At 52.1% G+C, this 16,736-nt stretch overlaps 1 protein-coding gene and 1 long non-coding RNA gene across 4 annotated transcripts in view; both read left to right on the top strand.

The window, feature by feature from the left end:
* Positions 1-3,395, top strand: part of SLC28A1 (solute carrier family 28 member 1) — a 233,135-nt gene extending 229,740 nt beyond the window's left edge. For 2 of the 3 annotated variants that reach the window (XM_053888645.1, XM_053888644.1), the window contains 4 exons: positions 1,423-1,504; positions 2,209-2,307; positions 2,451-2,562; positions 2,834-3,395. In XM_053888645.1, the coding sequence (XP_053744620.1) occupies positions 1,423-1,504; positions 2,209-2,307; positions 2,451-2,562; positions 2,834-2,906 (366 nt within the window). In that variant the 3' untranslated portion in view covers positions 2,907-3,395. The remainder of the gene's footprint in view (positions 1-1,422; positions 1,505-2,208; positions 2,308-2,450; positions 2,563-2,833) is intronic. The other variant, XM_053888646.1, reaches the window with a different exon arrangement.
* A 10,165-nt stretch (positions 3,396-13,560) lies between these two features.
* LOC109273502 (uncharacterized) lies at positions 13,561-14,788 on the top strand. Its single transcript, XR_002083087.2, has 2 exons — positions 13,561-13,731; positions 14,027-14,788. It is a non-coding gene; the product is annotated as an uncharacterized LOC109273502 (long non-coding RNA).
* Positions 14,789-16,736: the final 1,948 nt, after the last annotated feature.

The raw sequence follows: 16,736 nt of genomic DNA, 5'->3' as shown, positions 1-16,736 counted from the left end.
AAATATTTAAAAGCGTAACTTTTGCAGTCAGACAGAACTGAATTCCAACTCTGACACAGCTACCTTCATGCTGTGTGAACTTCCACAGTTACTTACCCTCTCTGAGCCTCAGTTTTGCTCCTGTCCAAAATGAGTTATAACGCTACCCTCGTAAGTATAGTTATTATCTTCTTCTATTTTCTATTATTTGATGTTTGAAATACCAGTATTTGTCTGCTTCAGTGCTCTAGAAATGATTTTTTTTTAATGTCGCATGAGGTATGGTGTAAGCCAATTTTTTTTTAAAATTTTTTTTTAACGTTTATTTATTTTTGAGACAGAGAGAGACACAGCATGAACGGGGGAGGGGCAGAGAGAGAGGGAGACACAGAATCGGAAGCAGGCTCCAGGCTCTGAGCCATCAGCCCAGAGCCCGACGCGGGGCTCGAACTCGCGGACCGCGAGATGGTGACCTGAGCCGAAGTCGGACGCCCAACCGACTGAGCCACCCAGGCGCCCCAATTTTTTTTTTTATTCTAAGCTGTTCCACTTGGGTCTTAACATCTCTTTCTGGGAAATTAACTGTTTACGTGGGAAGGGAGGAAGAATTACTTTGCTTAACTACCTAGTGTCTGCCTGGTACTTCCCATGCGGTGTGTGACCCTCCTGACAGCCTTCCAGGCAGGTGCTATGATTCCCACATTCCAGATGGAGACGCGAAAACTGCACTTGATCTTAGCCAAAAGGCCGAGACGCGATGAGACGCGAAAACTGAAAGAGGCTGTTGACTTGCTTAATCCGGTCATAGGTGGGGACAAGCCTGGGGCCCGCGTTGGCTGGGCTCCCAGGTCCTCACTGGCTTCAGCAGGCCGTGCTCCGGTGTCTCTAAGTCTCAGAGCCCAAGTCAAGTCTGCAGTGTTGGGAAGGGCCATTCACCCAGCGCCCCCCAGGGCACAGAGCTCAGTGGGGCCAAAGCGAGAGGGCAGGGCGAGCCTGCATCATACCAGGAAAGGCTGGCAATAAAGATAAGGGAACTGAGGGCACCTGGGTGGCTCAGTCTGTTAGGGGACCGACTTCTGCTCAGGTCACGATCTCACGGTTGTGGGTTTGAGCCCCGCGTCGGGTTCTCTGCTGTCAGCACCGTGCCTGATTTGGATCCTCTCTCTCTGCCCCTCCCCCACATTCAGTCTCTCCCTTCAAAATAAATAAACATCTAAAAAAAAATTAATGAAGGTAAGGGGACCGAAGTGACAGAAAGGGGGCTGTTTCTCAGGTGGCGCAGCCTGCACGGACATAGAGGCGGTGTGTGAGGCCCGGGAGGGGCAGCAAAGGTCAAAGACGCACCGGATGTGGGTGACACTCGGGCCGGGGAGCCAGGGCGGTGTGGGGGCGCCCCGTCCCAGCCAAGGGAAGCCCCTCCTCACTCATCCTCTGTACTTTCAGGTCAGAGCAGAAATCCTCACGACGTTTGCCCTCTGTGGATTCGCCAACTTCAGCTCCATTGGGATCATGCTGGGAGGCCTGAGTGAGTCCGGCAACCTGGGCGGCCGGGGGCCTGGCTCTGAGACAGCTTCCTGGGGATCTCTGGCCTCGGTTCTCCCACGCGGTCAGGGCAGGGCCTGAGCAAGATGGCAGTCGGGGTTCCTCCCGGCCCGTGACTCCTCTGCGCCAGGGATCGGCACCTTGGGGTTCGCACCTTGGCCTTGCAGGCCAACCCCGGCTCAGGGGCCTGGGGAGGAGCAGCAAGTGGGGTGCTGGCCCGAGGCTTTGGCCCGCAGGCTCCCACGCCCGCGGTGGACACGCAGCCCTGGCGAGGCCTAGGGAGGAAGGCACAGTTCTCGGCTCTTTCCCCAAAAATGTCCGCTCTTCACAGTCCCCCTGCCTGGTGGTGTAACTATCCCATTTTACAGAGTAGGACACTGAGTCTTGGAGAAATGGAGTGACGGCCCCAGAAGTGGCTGAGCCCGTGTTTAATCCCAGCTCGGCCTGACTCCAAACTCATGTTCTCTTCGTACATCTGCCGTTGAGGGTGGCAGCTGTGGAGTGCTACCTGGAGCCTCAAGTCAGGCCAAGGAGGGTTCCCAAACTCTGTGAGTGGTCAGCAGGGCGACATCTATCCCTCTGGCCGCCCGGAAGAAGGAGGGGAGCCAGCAGGTGCATCCAGAGGTGCAGAGTCCGGGCGGAGGGGCGTATGGCTTCCTGGCCTGAAGCACTCCCGTGCCCTTGCAGCCTCCATGGCCCCCCAGCGGAAGAGCGACTTCTCACAGATAGTGCTCCGGGCGCTCTGCACGGGGACCTGTGTGTCGCTGGTGAATGCCTGCGTGGCCGGTGAGTGCAGGCCTGGCAGAGCCCTGATTTTCTAGCCGGCTCCCGTCCAGGGTCGGACACCGAGGCTCTGGGCCCTCCGGAAGTCCCTGGGGGTGGGGAGTGGGGGGCACAGACCTTGCCCGGCAGCTGCCTTCCCTGCGCAGGGATCCTCTATGTGCCCAGGGGGGCTGAAGTAGACTGCACGAGCCTCCTGAACACAACCGTCAGCAGCAGCAGCTTCGAGGTGTACCAGTGCTGCTGTGAGGCCTTCCAGAGGTGAGGCCTGGGTCGTGGGGCTACGGGGCCCCGCAGTAACGGGGTGCAGAAGACCTGAGTGTCTTAGGGGTGCCTTTGGCACCGGGGCAAGCGGTAGAAATGTCATGGCTGTGGCCGATGTGGCCAGGGGAGGCGGAGGCGGGGCCTGAAGACCAAACTTGGGGACGAAGGGGGACCAGAGGCACGGAGCAACTCCCCTAGGGTTGCACAGCCTTTAGGGGCCAGCAGGGCCTGGCCCGGGGCCCAGACCGCAGCCTTTGCTTCTTTTCAGCACCAGCGCAGAGGTCAGCCGCGGGGCCCTGGACACCTGCTGTCGATTTTACAACCACACGACCTGTGCGTAGCCGGGACCGCACGTCTTCGGCCCTCTGGGGGAGCCACAGGGCTTAGAGTCGCCTCAGTCACACAGTTGGAAAGGAGCGATGGGGCGGGTGGGCAGAGACCGGATGGTATGGAGGTGAAGGATGCTCCCCAGTCCTAGCCCCCTTCCTGCTCCCTCCCGAGATGTGAATTCTTGGGGTCGCCTCTGCCTCCTCGTCTCGCCCCTCCACATCCAAAGAGCACCCAGGCCTCTGTCTTCCCACCTTGCGTCTCTCACATCTTCTGTTATGGGGTCCCTCCCTCCTCCTCCTCTGGGCACGTGAATCTGGCCTCTGCGGGACGGGTTCTCCTGGGAACCCCTGCCTCTACTTTCAAAGACTCCCCCACCGCCTTTGCCCATAGCACTTCCCGAACTGGTGTCCCGTGAAACACTGGCCGACGAGGTGTTCAGGAGATTCCAGGATCCGCCAGGCTTGGGAAACTAGGCGCTGAATAAAGTCAGACAGGTTTTATTTTGTGTTTGTTTCTGTTTTACTGTGGACTCGTCAAAGCTTGATATAGACATGATAGGAGACGTTTTCTAAATTTTGGGGAGAGCGCAAGCGGGGGAGGAGCAGAGAGAGGGGGACAGAGGATCCAAAGTGGGCGCTGCATTGACAGGCTGTCGGCACAGAGCCCGACGTGGGGCTCGAACTCACGAACCGCGAGATCATGGCCTGAGCCAAAATCGAACGCTCCACCAGCTGAATCACCCAGGTGCCCCAACCCTAAGAACCTTTCTGATGGGAGCATCTCTTAGTTGAGGACCCCATGGAACACAATTTGGGAAATATTGGTAATATGAGCTACTTTACGGAATTATAATACTCACAACCATTTACATAGCACTCCGGGTCCCCGTGCTCCATACATCCTAACTCAGCCTTTTTTATGTTTGTTTTTAGTTTTTTTAAATGTTTTGTGTATTTTTGAGAAAGAGAGCGAGAGAGCAAGCAGGGGAGGGGCAGAGAGAGGGGGACAGAAGATCCGAAGCAGCCTCCGTGCTGACAGCAGCCAGCCCCATATGGGGCTCAAACTCACGAACCATGAGATCATGCCCTGAGCTGAAGTTGGACACTTAACCGCCTGAGCCGCCCAGGTGCCCCCCCTAACTCAGCCTTAACAACTTTATGAAGTCAGGTACTGTTAGTATCCCTGGTGGCTGAATCAGAGGCCCAGAGAAGTTAGGTAACTCACCCAAAGCGACACAGCCAGGAAGAGGAAGAGGCAAGATTTGAACCCAGGCCATCCGGCTTCACAAGCTGTGTTTGACCTCCCGGCTAGGTTGCTAACATTCAAGGAACTCATTTGGGTGGGGGACTTGTCCTTACCTCCTCCCCTCGCCTTTTCTCCCCAGTCCAATCCTGCCGTTCCGCTGGGTCAGGCTTCTGATGCGTCTTCCCTGCCTCTGAGCCTTCGTTTGTGGTGTCCCCGTCACCCAGCACGCCCTGCCCCTCTCCCTTTTGCCTTTGCCGCTCCTACCCCACTTCCCACTTCCCCAGCAGCTTTGGGGGAGTGGCCTGTGGGGCACCTGTCCCTGTGGCCGTCGCTCCCTCACTCACCTCAGGCTTCCCAGTTGGAGCCAGCGCTGGCCTGAGGCAGCAGCCGCTCTGCTCTGTCAGGGAGTGTGCTCCACCGGGCACTGGCCTTGCTCCTTGGGACGCCCACAGGCTGCCCTCAGGGCCTGAGTCCTTCCCCTTAGTTCTGCAGACTGGAGCCTTGGCTTGACCCCCACACCCCATGTCTAGGCCCTTATCCCTGCCCCAGGTCCCCCTGAGCTGTCACAGGCCACCCTCCCACGGGAACCGAACCATTTCCCCGTATCAGACCCAGCCCCTTCCCTGCCTGTCCGTCGGGTCACGGAGCTGCCTGAGGGCCCCCCACCCCGCCCTCCTTCCCTGGGACCCCTGCACACATGTCCCTGAAAGACCGTAAGCCCCTTGGCCACGGGGCTCCCCGTGCTTCTGTCTCTCCCCTGGGATTCAGTGCAGGTCTGGGCCCACGAAAGGCCACGAATGAACGCACGCGAAAGAATTGCAACTTGTCTCAGAGGCACCAGAGCCTGCGTGTGCCCCGCGCCCTAAGGACACATGCACGTGTGCTCACACGTGCCCTCAGCACTGCTCTGATCGAGGGGCAGGCACAGAATTAAGGTCTCCTTAGTCGTCAGGCCTTCCCCCCACCCCCGTGCTCCTTCCTCCTCATTGGGCACCTGCAGGAGCTGGGAGCCCTTTGAGGCTGGGCCTGCAAATAGATTCTGCCCGGAGAAGGCACCGAGGCTGGTGCCAGATGCCCATGCTTAACTGCATCCCAGGTGGCAGCTGTAAGTCAAGCTCGGCACAGAGGCCTCCACCTGCGCCCTCCACAGCCAGGACAGACATTGCTAATCAATCACAGCACTCCCCACACTGAACCCGGAAGGGGCTTCAGAACCCCCATCAGTGCGGTGCTGGATGAGCCCACTGAGACTCGGGGTGCCCTTTCGGGAGAGAACTCTTTGCTTGTGCTAAGAAATAGATACTAAGGGGCGCCTGGGTGGCTCAGTCGGTTAAGCGTCCGACTTCGGCTCGGGTCATGATCTCACAGTTCGTGAGTTCAAGCCGCGCATCAGGCTCTGTGCTGACCACTCAGAGCCTGGAGCCTGTTTCCGATTCTGTGTCTCCCTCTCTCTCTGACCCTCCCCCGTTCATGCTCTGTCTGTCTCAAAAATAAATAAACCTTAAAAAAAAATTTTTTTTTAAAAAGAAATAGATACTAAGAACCCGAGCTGGCATTGATTTTGTGTCCCTGGCCTGGAAAGGGCTGGGACTTTTGTAAAAGACTCTAGACATTAAGGGCGTCGGAGCAGAGAGGGATCCTTGCAAAGACTGAGGCCTGTGTCCGCGATCTGTGGGCTCCAGGATTATGCATTGCTTGTTGTATGCTTGTTGTATATTCCTCGGGCGAGGAATATACGCTGTGGACCGGCTGCACCAGTCAGCTCGGGCTGCCGTAACAAAACGACACAGATGGGGCGGCTCAAACGACAAATTTGTTTTGTCATCGATTTGGAAGCCGGAAGCCCGAGACCGGGGTGCCCGCACGACCGGTCTCTGGTGATGTCTCTCTTCCTAGGCTGCAGATGGCCACCCTCTCACTGTGTCCTCACTTGGCAGACAGAGAGACACAGAGAGAGGTAGAGAGAGACCTACAAGCTCTCTGGTGTTTCTTCCTGTAAAGGCGCTAATCCCATCATGGGAACATCGTCCTCACGACTTCATCTAACCCTATGTAATCCCCGAGGCCCCATCTCCAAATACCATCACATCGGAGGTAAGAGCTTCCACATGAATTTGGGGGGAACACAATTCAGTCCATAACACCTACTATGTGCCAGGTTCTGAGCTAGACAAGGGGACAGCAGTAAACCAGACTCTGATAAGTTAAGAAGTGGCATCTACCTCCGAGAAGGTTGGCTGGGAAGGGAAGCCTCGCCAGAGACAGGAGGTGGCTCCCGGTAAGATGACCTCGAGAGGAGGGAAGGGGAAAAGATCTCCCGCAGAACTTCTAGGGCGTCATAGGTGGCCTGGCCAATGACATTGTTGGAGGCTCTTAGTACATTGGCAAATGAAAATAATGCCAGAATAGGATTATAAAAATTATGATTTATACTGTCGTATATTTTAACACAGAATACACTGTAATATTGGGTTACCCACAAGATAATGACAGGATTTATTTTTCAGCTAAAGCCCAACTGAATAATTTAAAAAGCCGTTTTTATTAATATCAAAAATGTTACTGTGATTCCATGTTTTCATACAGTAGGTTTCTTTTTTTATATATACATTAGGTTTCTTGAAATATGTAGATTCTGTGCTTTTTTTAAATTTTTCTTTTTTAAATGTATTTATTTTGAGAGAGAGAGAGCATAAGTGAGGTAGGGGCAGAGAGAGAGGGAGGAGAGGATCCCAAGCAGGCTCTACACTGTCAGCACATTGCCCGACGTGAGGCTCGAACCCACAAACTGTAAGATCATGACCTGAGCCGAAGACGGACGCTTGACTGAGCCACCTTAAGGGCCCCGGATCCTGTGCTTTTCTGTATTTAGTGTAATGACGATCAACATTTAAGATATATATTATTTTAAATTAAGTCCTGGTGGGGTGGTCTAATGACCCTTTTTCAGCCAACATGACGCTACAATTGACCTAATTTGGAGATGTCGGCACAGGTCTACACTGGAAACCGTTCATGGATGTGAGGCTCCCGTCCCCCTTCCTGCTGCCCCCTGCGTGTGCCTGACCAACCACCAGCAAAACGAACTGAATGGGCTTCACTCACAGAAAGGCCTGAGGCCCAGAGCGTGGTGACAACAGATGTCTCCCAGATGGGACCGGCCGTGGAGCTGACACAGACGGGGAGCATGTCTATTCCCTGGGTTGGGGAGGGGGGCCCAGAGGGACTGTCGGCCTGGCCCGGGAGCTAGGAGGCAGCGGGGGGGGGGGGGGGGGGTGGTCACACCACGAGGCCCAGACAGTGGCCCAGTAGTGGGCCCAGGCCTCTGCCTCACATCTGGGGAGCTGGGTGAGGGGAAGGGAGCAGCCTGGAACACCGAACCCCGCGTGAGGCACACACACAGCGTGGCCCACAGTCCGTGCCAAAGACCAAACCCCCCAATCCGCCCTGGACTAGTCTTGCATAAAAGACAATAAAAGTTAATAGTAATAAAGTCATATGCCATACAAGCCCCAGTTCTTTATGGCTAGCTTCAACAAACATGCAATTATTCTGTCAAATTGCTACGAAGTTTCTGAATGCCACTTTGAGTATCTATTACATGATTACAGACCTATAAACAGACGCGGGCCACACCACTCCGTGCTTTGAATGGCATCGTCCTATAGTAGTTTCTGTTAATGAAAACTTGTCTGAGAATTGTCTGCTCGGATGATTGTCCTGCAAACTCATCTCCAAGGAGATGTGCGAAAAGGCTACGGGACTCTGGTCGGAATCCAGGACACCCGCCTTTCAGATAAGAGAAGGCATGGAAAATGGCACACAGTAGGAGAATGTCAAATAGTTTATGCAGATGCTGCCCTCTCAAGGGCTGGGGCACAGCCTCCTACCCGTAAGTGTGGGCGGTGCTTAGCGACTTGCTTGCAAAGAGTGCAGAATGGAAATAGAATAAGAAAGGAACTTTGCTATAGAGGGGGCATCTGGGGGGCTCCTGGAGGGCTCAGTCGGTCAAGGGTCTGACTTTGGCTCAGGTCATGATCTCCTGGTTTGTGGGTTCGAGCCTCACGTTGGGCTCTGTGCTCACAGCTCAGAGCCTGGAGCCTGCTTTGGATTCTGTGTCTCCCTCTCTCTCTCTGCCCCTCCCCTGCTTGCTCTCTCTCTCCTTCTCTCTCTCAAAAATAAATAAACGTTAAAAAATTTTAAAAAGAAAAAAGAAAGTAACTTTGCTGTAGAGAAACCTGGCAAACACTTCCTTAGCCAGGTGATCATGGTTGACATCATCAGTAACAAATTCAGGTGATAACATACACCCCTGATATATCGTGTTGAGAGCGACACTTCACCTCTGTGGCCTTTCTCCCCAAGGCCTATAACCCCGATCTAACCGTGAGAAAACCATCAGACGAACTCAAATTGAGAGTGAGTCTACGTTGGGGGCACCTGGCTAGCTCCATAGGAAGAGTGTGAGACTCTTGATCTCAGGGTCTTGAGTTCGAGGCTCACATTGGGTATGGAGAGCCAAAAAAAAAAAAAAAAGTCTACAAAACACCTGACCAGTGAACAATCCTCAGAACTCTCAGGGTCATGAGAAGCGAGGAAAGTCTGAGACACTCACAGTCCCGAGGACTCTAAGGAGACAGGGTGACTCGGTATAATGTGGTATTGTAGTGGGTGGATTGTGTCCCCCCCCACCAAACGATATGTCCAAATGTCAACTCCCAACAGCTGTGAATGTGACCTCAGGTGGAAATAGGGTCTTACGGATATAATTAAGTTAACAATCTCGAGAGGAGATTACCCTGAATCTAGGGTGGGCCCTAAATTCAATGACTGGTGTCTTTATAAGAGAAAGGAGAGGGAAATTTGAAATACACCAAGAAGTCCGTGTGACGATATAAGCGAGGCTTGGAGTCATCAGCCAAGACACAGCCCCCACCATGGGGACGAGCCAAGGAAGACCTGGAGCCACCAGAAGCCAGAAGCAGCGGGAAGGATTCTTCCAGAGCCTTCAGAGGGCCCATGCCCTACTGATTTAGGCCTCTGGCCTCCAGAACTGTGAGTATACGTTTCTGTTGTTTTAAGCCACCGGGTTTGTGGTGGTTTGTTAAGGAAGCCCCAGGAGCCAATCGCCCTTGGATGGGATCCTGGAACCGACAAATGACCTTAGAGAAAAACTCATGAAGGCCAAGTCAAGTACGGAGTTTAGATGGAAACACGTTAGCATCAGTCCGTCAGTTGTGACGATGAACCGTTGTGATGGGAGAGGTTGGTTAACGAGAGGGGAGACGACGGGATGGACGGGAGCTCTGTACGATTTGTGCAGCCTTTCTAGGTACCTGAAACTATTCTAAAGTTTGGAAGTTTATTTTAACAACGCAGTGACAGAAGTTCAGGACGGCTTATAATTCAGCCCGTGGGCAGCTCTGATCTGGACGATGCATTTCCCAGCAGGCAGCCCACGAAAGTCTGAGGTGACCGCGGTGATTTCTTCGTCTTCCACCGCTTCTCCCCACGGCCCTGCTGTCACCTCTCCCATCCCCTCTCCGTACTTCCCATTCATGCCTCCAGAGGAAGATGAGTTAGTCCCGCCCTCTTTCCAGCTACAGAAAGAACATCACCTGCTTGGAATTACTTTTGACTCAGAAGTAGTGAACCCTGAGTTTGGACAGGATCCTAAAAATCACTTTGAGGGTGTCTGCCCTCCTAACTTTTCTGAGAACTTTTATACCCATTGCATGGCTGTTCTCTGTTACCACGATTTTTTTTTAATTTCTTTTTATATTGGAGAGAGAGAGAGGGAGAGCCAGCAGGGGAGAGGCAGAGAGAGAGAGAGACAGAGGATAGAGAATCCCAAGCAGGCATTGCACTGTCAGCACAGAGATCGATGAGGGGCTCGAACCCACAAACCTCGAAATCGTGACCTGAGCCGAAATCAAAAGTTGGACACCCAACCCACTGAGCCACCCAGGTGCCCCTCTGTCACCGTGATTTTATGTTCAAAGCATGAGACTCCAACCCTCATAACCACCTCTGATTGAGCCAGGGCTGAACACGTGACTCTGGGAAACCCAGACCCACAGTCTTGCCAATGGCCTTTCAGATTCTCAGGAAAGTGTAGAAACAGCTGGGAGCTGAGTCACCACAGTGGGGCTGGCTCGGAGCTGATCTCATTCCCATCCCTCCCAGAGCCCAGCTACTCACTTCCCCTCAGAGCTGATGAGAGCTGAATTCTTTACCAAACTCCCCCTCTAACCTGGGTTGATGTGAGAAAGTTCTTTTCACTTTGTAATCAGAAGGCTCTTGCCCAGGACAGCCACTTGGTCAAAGTTGTCATTCTGCTCGCAGCCCAGTGGTGATTATAGCTTGAATACTATCAAAACCAGAATCTCACTGCCTGTCCACGCAACCCATTTCACACTGGACAGTTCCACCTCTTACCAGATCCTTTTTGATTTTATATCAAAAAGTGTTTCCCTTTGATCCCAGCCCTGCCATTATGGGCCGTTCAGAACAAGTCCCATCTCATGGATGTATCTTTCTTGGGTTTTTAAAACAACTATTATTTTAGATCTATTTACCAAAGGCATACTTGCTCACTGGTTTTATCTTTTTATTTTTAATGTTTTATTTTTATTTTTGAGACAGAGAGAGACAGAGCATGAGTGGGGGAGGGGCAGAGAAAGAGGGAGACACAGAATCCTTAGCAGGCTCCAGGCTCCAAGACGTCAGCACAGAGCTCGACGTGGGGCTCAAACCCATGAGCTGTGAGAGCATGACCTGAGCTGAAGTTGGATGCGTAACTAACTGAGCCACCCAGGCACCCCGCTAGTTGGTTTTAAAAAGTCAAATCTTACAGAAACCTTATAGAAGTGTTCTAATCCCTTTTCCATGGCAGCTCTTCAACTGTTTGAAGATGGCAAGCTCACATAGCACATAATGCTTTCAAAATTTGCCCCAGACCCGATTCTTAGCTGTTCTGCACTCTAATGCAGACAATGACTGAGTCAGGAGCAAGTTCCAGATTGAAGCCAGAACACAGCTGATAAACATGATCTCATGGGCGTAACCGAGATGATGTGATGGGAGTAGAGATTGGATGTGGCCCAGGGAGAGGGTATTTAAAAGAGACGGATCTATTAGGAGAGGGTTAAGAAGCTACACGTGCCTGCTTCAGAAACCCTCGAAGCCGAGGGCTTGCGTGTCGAGGGTGAAATGTCATGGAAGGAGACAATAGAGAAAGTCCCATCCCAAAGCACTAGTGGGACCAGAAATAGGATAGGAATGGGGTGGGCGGGACCTTACCCATTGGGACATCTGCTAGGGCTCCTACTTATGCACCATCAAGGGTGCAACAAGTTCCTAACTTGCCTGGAGGATGATTTCCATCCCCAGAGGGGAACAGAATTGCTGCTTTTATTTACATTTTTTAAGATTTTTTTTTTTAATTTTTTTTAACGTTTATTTATTTTTGAGACAGAGAGAGAGCGTGAACAGGGGAGGAGCAGAGAGAGAGGGAGACACAGAATCTGAAACAGGCCCCAGGCTCTGAGCTGTCAGCACAGAGCCCGACGCGGGGCTCGAACTCACGGACCGCGAGATCACGACCCGAGCCGAAGTCGGATGCTTAACTGACCAAGCCACCCAGGCGCCCCAAGATTTTTATTTTTAAGTAATCTCTACACCTAATGTGGGGCTCAAATTTCCAACCCCGAGATCAAGAGTTGCACGCTCTACCGACTGAGCCGGCCGGGCACCCTGGGTATTGCTGCTTTGGACCAAGTTCTGTCAAAGATGTGGAGCAGTGAAGCAGGAGGAACCATGCCTGCAGAGACTTTGTGACTCGAAGCGAAGGGGAGGCAGCACAGCCAGGCACGTGAAGGTAAGGGCGTTCAGGAAGCAGACTCTGAGAAGAAAGTCAGCTCTTGAACGGAAATCTGGTTCTGCTGCACAAAACATCCCAATGAGGAAGGCAGGCAGAGATGACCCAGGAAACCAACATGATGGTAAATGAGTAGGTCCCATGACCCAGCATAGGCAAGATAGCTGGTTGTCCTCCCAAAGTTATTCTCCCCCTTTTTCCTTTAGTAATAACTAAGCCTTGCTGGGCAAATGGCCACCTAGCATAAAGACTACATTTCCCAGCCTTCCTTGCAGCTCAGTGTGGCCATGTGACTAAGGTCCAGTCAACAGCCTGTGGTTAAGTAGGCAGCCTCCGGATCTTGCTCTTAGAGAAGAGGTCAGCAAACTTTTTCTTTTTCTTCTTTTTAAAAATGTTTTCAATGTTTATTTTTGAGAGAGAGACAGACAGAGCATGAGTGGGGGCAGGGGCAGAGAGAGAGAGGGAGACAGAGGATCCAAGTGGGCTCCACACTGTCAGCACAGAGTCTGATGTGGGGCTCGAACCCGGAACCGCGAGATCACGACCTGAGCCAAAGTTGGATGCTTAACCGACTCAGCCACCCACGTGCCCCTCAACAAACTTTTTCTTAAAGGGCCAGATAGTAAACATTTTAGGTTTTGTGGTCCAGAGTATCTCTGTTGCTTCTGCTCAACTCTGTCCTTGTAGTTTGAAAGCCGCCATTAGGCAATGAGTGAATGAGACGGGCTATATTCCCATAAAACCGGGCTTACGAGAACAGTTGGTCGGCCCCAAGTCTGTAGCCTTAGACGAAAGGGCTCATCGTCTACGTCCCCAGTACGTTTCAGCCTTGCTCCATGCCATTCGGACTACAGGTGGGAGGATGAGCCCACTTAGAAGGAGATGAGGTCAATACCTTCGGGATGGGGCGGCCACGAGTTAGACAGAGCCTGGGCCCTGGTGTCTTTGGAGAGCAGGGCTGCTGTGACAGTGCAGACTCCATGTGACACAGGAAAAATGTTTCTCTTGTTTATGTCATCGTCTCTCACATCATCTCTTGCACTATTTACACACTCGCTGCCACTGGACAGGAAGAGCAAAACAGGCAGAAAGAAAGAGCAAGTTCGCCTCTTCTCTGCGGGGCTCCTGACGAACAAATGGGAAACGAGATATTCTTAACCGGGTGCCCACCCTCCCCGCATCCCTGATTCCCTGGCAGTTTGGAGCCCGTGCATTCCACTAGAGACCTAAACAGGACGATTCCCTCTGACAAAACCCAAATCTGGAATGTACCGCCCACCTGCCACCAAGAGTTGGAAGAAAGAGAGAGTCCTGGGGCACCTGGGTGGCTCAGGCGGTTAAACCTCTGACTTCGGCTCAGGTCATGATCTCACAGTTTGTGAGTCTGAGCCCCGTGTTGGGCTCTGTGCTGACAGCCTGGAGCCTACTTCGGACTCTCTGTCTTCCTCTCTCTGCCCCTCCCCTGCTTGCATTCTGTCTCTCAAAAATAAACAAACATTAAAAAAAAATTTTTTTTTAAATAGAAGAAGAGAGAGTCCTGATACATGTGTGAGGGAAAGTGGAGAGAGAACCATGTGGCCAAATTGCAAAATTTTCCACATTAGCTTTGCTGACCTTAAACATTCAACTGCCGGTTATTTTACCAGCAAACGATGGGTTTATTCGAGAATGGCGGAGAATTACAATCTAGGACAAGCAAGAGCAAAGGAGAGGTATGCTCTTTTATGGAGGAAAGGCTCTTGTAAACACAAAGTCCATCGGGATAAACTGGGGGTTGGATATAATGGCGGCTTCTCGTTGACTGAGTTGTGACTGCCTGTCATTGGCTGGGCTGCGGCCGGGGGAGGAGGAGGACGAGAGCCTTTCTTCCTCCTGCTGGGGCAGCAAAGTAGTGACCACGGGCAAGGTGAACAAGGTCCGTCTCTCCCTGCTGGGTTTGCATGGGAGCTCTCACCTGCCCACCTCCTGACTCCATTCTAGTGAAGTCCCCTCTATTAATTTTTACAGCTTCGTGGCAGGAAAGCAACAGCAAGAGAAAGAAGGAAAGAGGGGGCGAGGTAGGGTCCTATCAACGTCACATCTCAAGCCCACGGAGGCAGGAAACCGGAAAGAGGCTGATCCGCCATCATTGCTGGCCCACCTGTAGATGTGGCCCAAGGCACAATGCGGCCTCTGCCCAGTTGGATCTCAGCCCCTTCCTTTAGGAGAACAGCAGGACGGAACTAGAAGAAGGACATTCCTCCCCAGTCTCCAGCCGGCTCCCCCTCACGTAGCACACATTGCAAATTATATGCACAGTGTCAAAGAACAAGGAAGAGGCCGCCTCACAAGGACTGTATGGAAGAGATTTCACGTCAATTTCAACAACAGGTTTATGTTGCTACCTGCCTTCTTTCCGGACAGACCCCTTTCCCATCTTTTCAAGATAGGACGGGTTTCTCATCTGTGAGACAGGTAATAACCATGGGTCACAGCCGCTCACCGGACTGGCAGGCAGAACGTCAGAAACGCTCCTCGGGGTCGGGAAACACCGCGTCTCAGCCTTCGGAGGTGAGCTCGGGGAGACGTGGGGCGCAGCGGCCCGGCCTCCCCGGTGCTTCAGCTCCAACGGACCAAGGACACTGTTTTCCCCAAGGAGACCGTTTTTGTTTTTCTTTCCATGGAAAAGAAAAGTCAGTTATGGATGGGATGGGAAACTCACTTTATAAACTAAAGATTGCTTTTATCTCCTGAAACTTAGCTTCTGAATAAGATTCTTTTCTACTTTTAGAGACAACGTTTGTTTATGTTCTAACCAAACTTTTTTTTTTTTTTTTTTTCTCCCAAAGCCAACGCCTCAATTAGAGGAGAAATGAACTGTATCAAAGCACAGGGCTTTCAAGGGATCTTTTCTCGGGCAGTGCCCCAAGGGCACATGTGTCTAATCTCCTCAAATCTTCTTTGTCTCAGCCTGGGGCTGGGGTGGGTCAGTACTCCCTCCTCCTCCCCCCCCTCCCCAGACCCCATCCCTCCTCCACTGACCACAGCCCTGAGCCATGCAAGACACCTGCAGGCTGGGCCCAGGGTCCTCTTGTTAGGACAGAACCCAGAGGTAAGAAAGCCCGACGCCCAGCATGGAAAAGGAGGAGGCTTTCCTACTGAAGACTCTCCTCGTTCAGTGACTCGTGTTCAACCACCGCAGCGGTGATAAGCTTTCAGGAAGCTCAAGTCAGCAGCTCTCAACCCTTTTATCACTTGCGAGGTGCGTCAGTAACTACGTTGTTTCCTCGTAGCAGTGAAAGTGCTGGAGTTTATGAACAATTTACCTTTCTGATAAAAATATATATCAATCAGGGTGGTACTTGACTCAGAATTTTTGTGGTTGCAAACGACGGAAAGCAAACCAAATAGCTTAGGGAAGGAAGGGGCGGGCCATGTCGCCAGAAAGATGCAGGTGGGTCCCAGGACCCAGGACTTCGCGGAACCAGGATGCTCTGTGTACGTCACGCAGTCCTGGCTTCTCATTGTGTTTGTGTCTTCCTGCACGGTGGCCTCCTTCTGTTGAACTGGCATCTCCATAAGGCTGGGATCATGGCTGTCAGATAATCATGGAATCACACGGTAGCCTGCTTCCCTAACAGCTAGTTGACAATCAAGGGGCAAATCTCCAGGAGTGTGACCGATCCTCTGGGGTCATGGCCCTCCTCCAGACCAGCCATGAAGGTGGAAGGCAGGATGTGACTGTTCCAGTCTGGCTCTTTTGTCAACTCCTTGAGCAGTCGCTGGGACCGGGAGGCATCGGCTGGCTGCAGGAGCGGGGCTGGGGCGGGGGGATAAGCAGTTTCCCAAAAGAATGCGGGTGTTGTCCTCTGAAGAGAAGCACCTGTTCTTTCCACACATCTGTAAAAATGTGCAGTGGTAATATATCTTAGCAAGTCTGAGATGATAGAAATAACAGAATTTTAGCTTCTGAAATACCTTAGGGAAAAGAGGCTACCATTTTCTGAATGCTTGTGGCACACTTCTTCACATATGCTGTCCTGTGTAATCCTCAAAATAAGGACAAAAACCCATACCCAAGCCCTACAGGTAGGTATTATCCTCATTTTTCCAGTGAGGAAACTGAGATGTAGAGAGGTCAAGTGTCTTGTTCTGGGACACAATGGCCGAGCCAGCTTTTGAACCCAGTTGTGTTTGATTTTAATCTTAGACTCTTACCTGTCATAATACGCTGGCTTCCTCATTAATCTACCCAGCGAACAGATAGATGCGTAAAGTATTTTAAATCTTTCTTGGGGCGCCTGGGTGGCTCAGTCGGTTGAGCGTCTAACTTCGGCTCAGGTCGTGATCTCACAGTTGGTGAGTTCGACCCCCACGTCGGGCTCTGTTGCTGACAGCTCGGAGCCTGGAGCCTGCTTCGGATTCTGTGTCTCCTTCTCTCTCTGCCCCCTGCCCTGCTCACACTCTGTCTCTGTCTCTCAAAAAGTGAATAAACGCTAAAAAAAAAAAAAAAAAAGTAAATCTTTTTTATTCTGACTACTAGTATTCGGCCTCTGTGGTAGTTTTAAAAGGTGGCACCAAGTTTTTCTCTCACCCAGAGGCCAGTGTGTGTCTCCTCTCCTTTCCTGGGCGGGCGTGTGACCGCTCAGACCAATAGAGTCTGGTGGAAATGGCGTTATGGGCCTTCTGAGGCTGGGTGTCCCAGGGAACCTGGGCTGCTGTCACAGAATACCGCAGA

The sequence above is a fragment of the Panthera pardus genome, unplaced genomic scaffold (assembly GCF_024362965.1).
Source record: "Panthera pardus isolate Hobbes unplaced genomic scaffold, ASM2436296v1 HiC_scaffold_23, whole genome shotgun sequence".
NCBI classification, from domain to species: Eukaryota; Metazoa; Chordata; class Mammalia; order Carnivora; family Felidae; genus Panthera; species Panthera pardus.
This window is presented reverse-complemented; position numbering and strand designations above follow the sequence as displayed.